Source organism: Cephus cinctus, unplaced genomic scaffold (genome assembly GCF_000341935.2).
Source record: "Cephus cinctus unplaced genomic scaffold, Ccin1 Ccin1_scaffold0215, whole genome shotgun sequence".
NCBI lineage: Eukaryota > Metazoa > Arthropoda > Insecta > Hymenoptera > Cephidae > Cephus > Cephus cinctus.
The window spans coordinates 129365-139611 of NW_014332933.1; the positions used below are offsets into that span (position 1 = coordinate 129365).

General features: G+C 48.0%; 1 protein-coding gene across 14 annotated transcripts in view; it reads right to left on the bottom strand.

Moving 5' to 3' along the window:
• The window catches only part of LOC107265174 (zinc finger protein 587), a 59653-nt gene that overhangs the window by 31139 nt on the left and 18267 nt on the right, over nucleotides 1-10247 (bottom strand). Inside the window, exons 5-6 of one of the 14 annotated variants that reach the window (XM_025082219.1) lie at nucleotides 2660-3900; nucleotides 1730-1907 (exon numbers count right to left, since the gene is read on the bottom strand). The exons of 8 other annotated variants lie outside the window; for them this stretch is intronic. In XM_025082219.1, the coding sequence (XP_024937987.1) occupies nucleotides 1855-1907; nucleotides 2660-3900 (1294 nt within the window). In that variant the 3' untranslated portion in view covers nucleotides 1730-1854. Of the gene's footprint in view, nucleotides 1-94; nucleotides 1908-1939; nucleotides 3901-4554; nucleotides 6232-6484; nucleotides 8897-10247 lie in introns of those variants that run through there. 5 more of the 14 variants (XR_001537136.2, XM_015734333.2, XM_015734330.2 and 2 more) reach the window with 5 other exon arrangements.

Here is a 10247-nt window from a genome sequence, read left to right on the forward strand (position 1 = left end):
CCGCCCCCCCCCCCTCTCTCTCTCTCTCTCTCAGTCCTTCTCGTGGAAATTGGCACTCGCTTGCCTCACGATATGTACAGAGTGACCCCACATCCTAGTTTTTCAAATGAATTTATTTATCACAACTGTACATGACACTAGACATAGTTACATAGGTCCTAAAAAAAAAAAAGGAGCAGACGCAATAGGAAAGAAAGCGCATCCAGTTTCGATGCGCCTGGCTTCTTCGCAACGTCCACCTTGGAATAAGTGAATAGAAAAAGTGGAGGTATGATAATCTTGCTAAAATAGAAGATTTACATCGTTGAAGATACGTATCACACACGCATGACCGACACACGGTTAGAACTCGCTCCGATCTTTCATTTTTAATGAATATAGGAAATTTCTCTCAAAATTCTCTACGGCCCAATTATAAGCCGAAATTACGCTTGCTTCATTCTCAAGATGATATGGCATTCTTCAGTTCGATCGCACGTCATAAAGAGAGCTTAGCTAGAGTTTTTGTAAATCGGCAGGCAGGCAGGCAGGCAGGCAGGCAGGCAGGCAGGCAGGCAGGCAGGCAGCCCGTAAGTGCCGATAGAAGGCTGAACGATTAGACCGGCTGAACGATCATGACGTTAACGACATGGACCTTAGTGTGGGCATTGAGAAGTGCCCTGGAGACGAAGGACTTGGCGCAATAGGAGCACTGATAGGGTCTCTGTCCTGTATGGTAGCGCTTGTGAATCACGAGAGTCGAGTGCTGAGTGAATGACTTCCCGCAGGTGTCGCAGCTGTAGGGTTTCTCCCCGGTATGAGTCCTCTTGTGAACGACGAGTGTTGTCCTCTTATGGAATGCCTTGCCGCAAACGTCGCAGACTAGAGATTTTTCCCCACCGTGAAGTCGTAGATGATCCTGAAGAGAGCCCTTCGAGGAGACCGATTTGCCGCACAGGTGACAGTCAAACTTATTCTCACCGGTGTGCGACTTCACGTGAACCACTAGCGAGTTCTTGTAGGCGAAGGTTTTTCCGCAAAATTCACACTGATGCTTGACGGGTTTGAAGTTTGGATCGTGCATCTTCAAGTGCCTGGCAAGGGTGTGATTATTGGGAAAGGATTTCGCGCAAACCTGGCAAACGTGTTCTTTGGCCTCGTGCTTGACGTTCATGTGTCCGTGAAGCTCGGCGTTTGTGAAGAAGCCCTTACTGCAAATCTCGCAGAATCTCGTGTACTTCTCAAAATGACGACGATGATGCGTCGCCAGCTGAGATGCCTGGACAAATGCGCGGCCGCACACGTCACACACGAAGTTTCGTTCCCGGGTGTGAATCCGCTTGTGCACCGCAAGTGTGTTTGTCCTTTTGAACGATTTATTGCAAACGTCACACTGGTAGGGTCTCGCGTCACTGTGAGCCACAAGATGACCTTCAAATAAATTTTTCGATCTAAAGCGCTTCGCGCAAATCTGGCACTGATAGAGCCTGTTCTCCGACACGGCCGATTCAGCAGCAACCGTCGCACCGTCCGTCGTCACCGAAGAAGCGGAGCTCGCCTCGCGCTTGGTCGTCTCAATGCTCTCGTAGGTTATTCCGAAGCCGATGTCCTGAGCCTCGTAGCCTTTCGATTTCGTATAATCGTGAGGTGCAGCTGCGCAACCGCGCTCCCGCTTTACAGAGCGAGAATACTTGTTGTTGGTCTTGGACGAATCATCGACGAAACTTATCGGGTCCTCCTGAAATACCACGTCGCTCCTTCGAGAGGAGGTTATCTCTGTGGATTCTTCCAACTGGTATTCCTCCTCGTCATCGATGGACTCGTCGACTGGCTCTTCCTTCATTTTTGAAAGCTCCTCCTCTTCCCTCCTCCCACTCACGAGCTCCTCTGACTCCGTTTCTTCTTCTTCTTCTTCTTCGACGGGCGACCTGTAAGTAAAACGAGAACTTGGTCAAACTCGAATGCTTCCCTCTTCGTTAGCTCACATTCCACATACGTGACTTTTATCCCTTTTCCACGAAATTTACTTTATTCCTTTCCTCGGACTTAACAAATTTTACAAGTCTCTATAAATCGACTAAAAGATTACATGTACTAATACACTGTTTTGGATAGACATGACGTGACCATTACTCCCGGTCTACTGACTTCTCTCGAAAAGTCACTTTCGTCCTCAATCCTTGCGGCCCTGATGCTGCTGCTGCTACTTCCACCACCTTTTGCTTCTTCTTCAGGAGTCTTGTTTAAAGTTCCTTCTCTTCTCTTCGCCCGACCGTGTGCAACTATCGTGGCACACATTCTTCCTTCAATTTCCGGGCAGGTATGTAGGTATAGAAGAGCTTGTGCCACCGTTCGCATACAATTCACGCGCACCATTAATTATATAAATTGCGATCAATCTTTGTCTGTGTTAATGAAAGTGCTCCGTGAAAAAATGTACAAAATATATTTCATGAAAAAGGATACAAATGGAAATCGAGAGACGGGGAGGGGGCTTGTACGAAAAGAGAGTCAGAAAAATAAGCGGGTGAAAGAATTACACAAAAATGGAGGGAGGCACGATGGGAGACGGCAAAAAGTAATAACACGAATGATCATCGGCAAGAATTCTGGTGAACCCTGAGCTGCGCACTGGAAACGAATCCTCTCGAACAGAGTTTGCAAGTATATGGCCGTTCACCGGAATGATAACGTTGATGAATAACCAAGCTCGTCCTCTGCGTATAAGAGTTATTGCACACGTTGCATCGATACGGTCGTTCGCCGGTGTGAGTCCTTCTGTGCACCATCATCGTGGATCTCTTAGTGAAGGCGCGTCCGCAGACGTCACAGACGATCGGCTTCTGCCCGGTATGAAGTTTTATGTGATCACGGAGGGAGGACCTCGTGCAGAGTCCTTTGCCACAAACGTCACACTTGTATCTTTTCTCTCCTGTGTGACTTTTCAAGTGCATCTCGAGGGACTTGCGAAGAACGAACGTCTTGCCGCAAATCTCACACTGAAACCGTTTGTCCGGCACGTAATCCGGCTGGTGGATTCTCTGGTGGCGGCGAAGGAGGGACGCTTCCCTGTAGGACCTCCCACAGGATGGGCACGCATGTTCCTTGGCAACGTGTTTCACTTTGTTGTGAGACTGGTAGTCGCTGTTATTGTGGAAGCCCTTGCCGCAGAGCTTGCAGAAGACCCTGTAGTCGGCTGTGTGTCGCCTCGCGTGGGCTACCAACTGAGACTTCAGCTTGAAAGCACTGCCGCAGAGCTCGCACGCGAAATTTCTTTCGGAGGAGTGCGTCCTCCCGTGTATCTTGAGCTCGGTCGACCGTTTGAATTTCTTTCCGCAGATTTGACACTCGTGCCGGAAGACTTTGCTATGGACAATCTTATGTTTTCTCAGGAGTTCCTTGTTCACGCAAACGCGATCGCACTCCTCGCACTTCAACCTCTTTTCCGGATCTGAATTTCGATCAGCCGTTCCATCCAAGTCAGTATTTAGTGGCTGCCCCGCAGCATCCGAACAAGCTTGCGCCTCGTGCGACGGACTGAAGTCAACCGGTATCTTCGAGTCCTCATTACGCTCATAGACATCGTGAGCGTCGTCGTACTCTCGCTGTGGAAGATAGAGAACGCTGTCCACATCCTTTAAAGCTCCAGGGAATATCGCGTAGTATGCCGGCTGCTGTGATTCAGTCGAGTCACGAGGCGTTCGGTGGGTCTCGTCCTCTTCAGCGCGTGAATCCTTCTCGACATGCGTCGACGTTCCCGACTGTGCGGCGCAAGCGGAAACGGAGAAGCTCTTGGTTCCGCATGCACTCGGGCTGCCCTGGTCATTAGCCCCGGTGGTCTCTGGGGCCGAAGAACTTTCCGACAGTAGTATTCCGTTCCTTTGCTCCAACGGATTTGGGGACTTCTTCCCATCGATTAACCTGAAAATAAATTGAGTCTGATGTATTTTGGAGACTCGAAGAATTTTTTAATTGTTGCGTAGAAAGCCGCATTTTCCCGCAAAGGGAAACAGGCCTTTTCTCCCTATGCATTCACTCTCTCACTCTGACATTCACCCTCTCTCGCAATCTCTTGACTTCCTTTCCGTGAACCGGGCACCAAGATTTCATGCGACGTCACTCTTCTTTGACGGACTTACCTCATATAAGATAGCAGTACTACAGTACTCACGAGCTGCGCCAGAAATAGTACGAAAAAAAAAAAGGATTGTAGTAAAATAACTAACGAACAATATTTATTGGGGTTATAGATTTACAGAATGAGTGCAAAATTTTCGAAGAATGTGGCAACGTTTGCCAATGTCATCTAATTAATGTTGAGTAATCCTCCAAGTAATTCCATCGAATTCACCTGAAACTGTAAATATTTGTTACTTGAACGATCACGGACGAAGAACGAGGAGAGATCATAATGCTGACGTTGAAGAAATAATGCTCGAGAAAAAAAAAAGTTTCCTGTTATAATTGATCCAAGCAATTATCCCAAAGCAAAATATCAAAGGTACTTACGAGAGATTGTTATCTGATATGGAAAATAATTGACTTTGCGAAATAATAGAGTGAAACGAAGGAACATTCATAGCGACACATCTTTTATTAAGAACGTAGAAGGAGAGGGTACGAGTAGCACAGCGACGATATGAAAGTACAATTTGATTGCTCGCTCTGGCTGTAAAAGAAAGTCTGAGCATCTGAAAACGAAGGAAAATGTAAATCGTTGACACGTTGAGACGATAATTATATCATGGGACAGCATGATATGCAGTTCTCTCTCTCTCTCTCTCTCGACGACTATTTACACGAGAGCCCAACGCGTGAAATTGCGAATGTCGACCGAAGACTCTTCCGCAGGATTGAAATTGTTCGAAGGATTATAAGGGTCACAGAGAGAGATCCTTACTGCGCCGAGCGCCGGACGATCGGATCTTCGATGGAATCCCAAGAAGTCATTTGCCCTCGTTGTGGGACTTGATGTGCGAATTAAGTGATCCCTGCTGCGTGAATCTTTTTTGGCAGAGTTTACATTCGTAGGGCCGCTCCCCTGTGTGTGTCCTCAGGTGGACGATGAGGTACTTGCGGACACTAAAGGCCTTCCCACATACTTCGCAAACGTGAGGTTTCTCACCCGAATGGATGCGCATGTGAATCTGCAGATACGTCTTGCTCGATACGGATTTTCCGCATATCTCGCAAGTTATCTGATTCTCTCCAGTGTGAATCTTCAGATGGACCTTCAACGCTGCTTTCCAATAGCTCTCGAAGTTGCATATGCTGCACTTGTGCTTCTCCCGCTCGCCGTGAGATTTCATGTGCATGTTCAGGTACGCTGCACTCGCGTAAGGCGTCTTGCAGATTTTGCAAACGAACGGTTTTTCCCCAGTGTGCGTGAGCACGTGGCGCTCGAGCGTTTGATTCGTGTAGAAGCCCTTGTTGCAAGTCTCGCAGTAGGTCACGTACTCCTGATTGTGCTTCTTCTTGTGAAGTCGCAAATCGTACCCAGACACCTTCGAGATGCCACATATGTCACACGTGAATCGCTTATTGTGCTGCTTCAGGTGAGTCTTAAGAAATTCCTCGGTCTTGAAGCACTTGCCACAAAGAATGCACTGAAATGGTCTTTCCTGCTGGTGCACCTTGATCCTGTGCTTCTGCAGCTTCTCCTCGTCAGTGAAGACCTTGTCGCACTCGGCGCACCGCCCGTTGCTCCTTCTCTCGTGATTTTCTCTGTGCTTGAGAAATTGCATTTTTTTCTTAACTCTTTTCCCGCATATGTCGCACTCGTAGTTTCCCTGACATCCTGAGATTAACTTTCTCTCCGCGAATTTCTCTCGCGTTCTTCTTCGATCACGTCTCTCCGTGTCGCCCGTTTCTCCTCCTTCCAACTTGATCTCCCCCGCTTCTAGAATGTACTCCTCCTCCTCCTCCTCCTCCTCGTCTTCCCGAGTTTCCAACAGAATTGCCACCTGCTCCTGCTGCTCCTGCTGCTCCTGCTGCTCCTCTTGCTCGATATTATCGAAACCGGCCACAACGACCGGATATATCCTGCCGCTGTTGTTGCCGCTATTGTTGCTGCTACAGCCGTCGCCGTCGCCGTTGTTGCTGCTGCTACTGCTGCTGCTGTTGCTGTTGCTGCTGTTGCTGCTGCTGTTACTAATGCCGTCACCGACGATAACGTTTCCAAATTGATTCTCCTCGAGAATCTCCTGATCGGGCTCAACCTTGGTCAGGGCTTCGTGGAAGTCCGCTGCACACCTGAAAGCAAGGACGGAGTGATCAGTGCGCTCGAACGCTCTAACCGGCTGACAGCTAGAACCTTCGGCCAAGGAATCTCTCACGTCCAAGATCATGCATGACCGAGTTATAATATCGCCTGCGCTCCTGCCTTGCGCCGTGCTTTCACTCTTTCATTCTGCCATTCATTCGTTATGCGCCTCTTCGTGGGGCTTTCGAAGAAGCGATCTTCTCGGTGTTACCGTATAATTTCAGGGTTCCATGAGAATCAGAGTGACATCTTAAAAACACTTTATTCATCTTTAAACGTAATTAAATTTAAATTATACTTAAGATAGACTAGTGGACTCCTAGGAGCTCTAAGTTATATGTACAATGCAGAATTACAGTTGACCGCGAGCTCTTCCAATATGAGTGCTAACGCATTACTCGGGCGATGGATTCTGGAGAGAACTCCTTCATGTGACGCGTTTCAGGCAGAAGCTGCGCTAAAACAGTACCTCCTTCCCACATCCCAGTCACACGCACACGCACATCCATGTGTTCATATCTTTTGACATACATTCCCTTCATAGGACTCGTTTAATGGCTTTGCGCAAATTTCACACCACACAAAATTCACTCTGGCATCTTCGGTAGCCAAACGTTTTCTTACGTTGGCCTTGTATTTAGAAGTTCAGAAAGTCGCGTCTGTATCATTCCAGAAAGTCGGGACTAGCGTGTCTCTGCAAATACATTGAGCGGAGTCTGAACGTCCCTTGGCCAGTCTAAAAAGCAGCCCGACTCCTGCGAATGTGACAATATCGTGACGAATCTTCGTCTGATCAAGGCTCGTTCCATGGGATTGGTGTTTTTCGATAAGCCGTTCGCTCCAATCAGTAAAATCGCAGGACAGCTTTTAAAACTGTTCAACGTTTTTATGCAGCCTCAATTTCTTTTTGCGATGATATCCGTTGCCATAAAAAAATCGATGATTTCGCGTCTAATAGCAGCGACAAGCTCAAGACGGTTGAATTTCATCCCATGAACAGAGAAAGTTGGCCGACAGCTTTCGCGATGAAACCCAACCTTGCTTCTTGAAGCAACCTCACGAGAAGTTTCCTCGCGCATCCCGTAGCCACTAACAATTAATTAGCTCCCTCTTTCAGCTGATTTGGAACCAAGTGAAAGCCTTACTTCGCCCTAAAGCTTTCCATTGAGCTTCCCTTCTTCTTTGAATTGGCGTACGAGCTACGTGTCCATTACGACTAAACCTGGAAGTGAAACAAACTCGTAAGTTTATCTTTGCTAAAGATACTGAAATGGATCGCTGCATCATCCGATAGTAGTAATGTCAGAGAGAAATTTACAAGTCTCGCAGAGATCGAAGGCCAAACGAGAACGCGATCCTTAGAAAAATTATTATTATTTTGGAGAATTCGCCTACCACTTGGTCCATCTGAGAACACAGGTTTGCCGAAGCTAAGGGAAGCAGCCTCAATCGGAGGTGCGGCCAGTCTCGTGCCTACGCTGATGGGCCTTCAAGGATCCGTGCTGTGTGAACCACTTATCGCATCGTTCACACTTGTAGGGTCTTTCGCCGGTGTGAGTTCTCCTGTGAATGAGAAGATTCTTCCTCGAACTGAACGTCTTGCCGCACACTTCGCAAATATGTGGTCTCTCGCCAGTGTGAACGCGCATATGCGTAGTCATGTAGTCCCTGTTGATGAGCTTCCTGCAAACCTCGCACGGCACCTGATTTTCCCCAGTATGAGTTCTGACGTGTTGCTTCAGGCTCTTTTTATAGTACGTCTCGAATTGGCACAGGGCGCACTTGAACCTAGTTCTGGTTTTGGGATCGTTATGCGTCTTCAGGTGAACCTTGAGATAGCCAGGGGAGCGATAGGACGTCTGACAGACGTGACAGACGTAAGGTCGGGCGTCGGTGTGACTGATGGCGTGAAGTCTCAGAGTTGCCTTGTTATAGAAACCTTTTCCACAGATGTCGCAAAATTCCCGAAACTCTTTGGTATGCCGTCTAATGTGCAGCTTGAGCATATAGTCGGAGCGACGCTTCGCCCCGCAAATGTGACAGACATGAGGCCTCTCGTGAAGAGCCATGTGCAGCGCCAAGTAGCTCTTCTTCTTAAAGAATTTCTTACAGACGTCGCATTCGACTGGTCCCTCCGGATGGGCAAGACCAATGTGCTCGCGCAACTCTTCCTCGCTGAGCCACCATTTGTCACACTCGGCGCACCGAACTCGCACCCTGCCCAAGTGACTCGCACGATGACGGGCCAAGTGCAATTTCTTCGAGAACGTCTGATGGCAGCGGTCGCACTCGTACATCGGTGGCTGCGTTGGATCTTGGGGAAGGTAAGTGGGCCGATGCTTTCGACGATGATTAAAGAGAAGATTGCGCGACGAGAAGAGTCGATCGCAGAGGTCGCAGGCGACGACTTCCTCAAGCGGCTCGGCATGCCGGTCGAGATGAACCTTCAGATTGTTCGGCCAGATGGTCTTGTAGTCGCACAATTGGCAGCTGTAACGCCTCGGTTTACCGTGAATCATTTTCATATGTGAGTTCATAGAATTCTTGCAAGAAAATGAAGTCGCACAAACGGGACATCGAAAGGGCCTACTTGCACTCTCTAAAGAAAGTTCGTTCAGTTCTGCTCGTACCCTGGGGCCCTGCCCTTTCAGATTCCTGGAAAGAAATAGCTTGTGTCAATTGGATAACGGCACTTATCAGAGAGCTACAGGAAGTAACGAGACTTTACTTTGGTGTGAATCTTGGACCGACTACAAAAAGAAATTTAAAAAAAAAAAACCTAACCAGGTGACCTCACTTCGATTACTTGAACGGCTGAGGCCACGATGAAGCTCGAAGACTAAGGACGTCGGGAAGAGAATAAAAATTAATAAAGCACGCGAAGTGAAAAGCGATTGCTCTTTATTCGAGAACACTACCGACTAATACACCGGACGACGATGGCGTAAAGTACAGATAGCTTACTGTCGTATAAATCCTCCGTTTGACCAAAACCACTTTCAGTTGCTGTCGTAAAGTCAGAACAGACGGGCTCGCCCCTTCCAATAGCATCGATTTAACGACGATTAGTAGTAAGTAATGATTAATGGCCTATTAGTACATGCATACATATGTATTATCCGAATGAAACGTATCGACACAAGTAATTCTGGACATTTCACTTATCGTGGCGTCTGAGGTGTGCGCTCAGAGTTCCACGCTGAGTGAATCTTTTCTCACAAATCTTACACTTGTAGGGTCTCTCGCCAGTGTGCGTCCTTCTGTGCTTTATCAAGTACTTTCGCGAGCTGAAGGCTTTCCCGCAAAACTCACAGACCTCGGGCTTCTCGCCAGTGTGAATTCTAATGTGAATCTTCATGTACTGCCGGCGAATGAGCTTTCCACATACTTCGCAGGGCACTTGACTCTCGCCAGTGTGCGTCCACATGTGCTCCTTGTAACAATAACTGTAAAACGTTTCGAAGCTGCAAATCTCGCACTTGTATCTTTTCCTGGTCTCCGGTCGGCTGTGGATCTTCATGTGGCTCCTGAGATAAACACGATTCCCGAAAGACTTGTGGCAAATCTCGCACGTGCACGGCTTCTCGTCCGTGTGAACGCTCATGTGCGTCTTCAGAGTGGCCTTCAGGTAGAATCCCTTCTTGCAGACCTCACAGAATTCCGTGAATTCTTTGTTGTGCCGTCTTATGTGGATCTTCAAATAATACTCGGAAGTGAGCTTCGCGCCGCAAACATGACATATATGAGGCGCCCCGTGAAGAGTCATGTGGACGTTCAAGTACTTCTTCTTTTTGAAAACTTTGTGACAGACGTTGCACTCGATCGGACCCTGGGAACACTTTTCTTGGCTACTTCGTATTTTCGAAAGCTTGTGTTTTTGCGCTTGCTTCTTTTGCTTCTTTTGCGAAGACATCTTCACGTGCCCCAGCCTGTGCTTATTCAGCTGAAGTTTACCGTGGAAGCTCATACCGCATATTTCGCACTCGTGTGTCCCGCCGTATCCCTC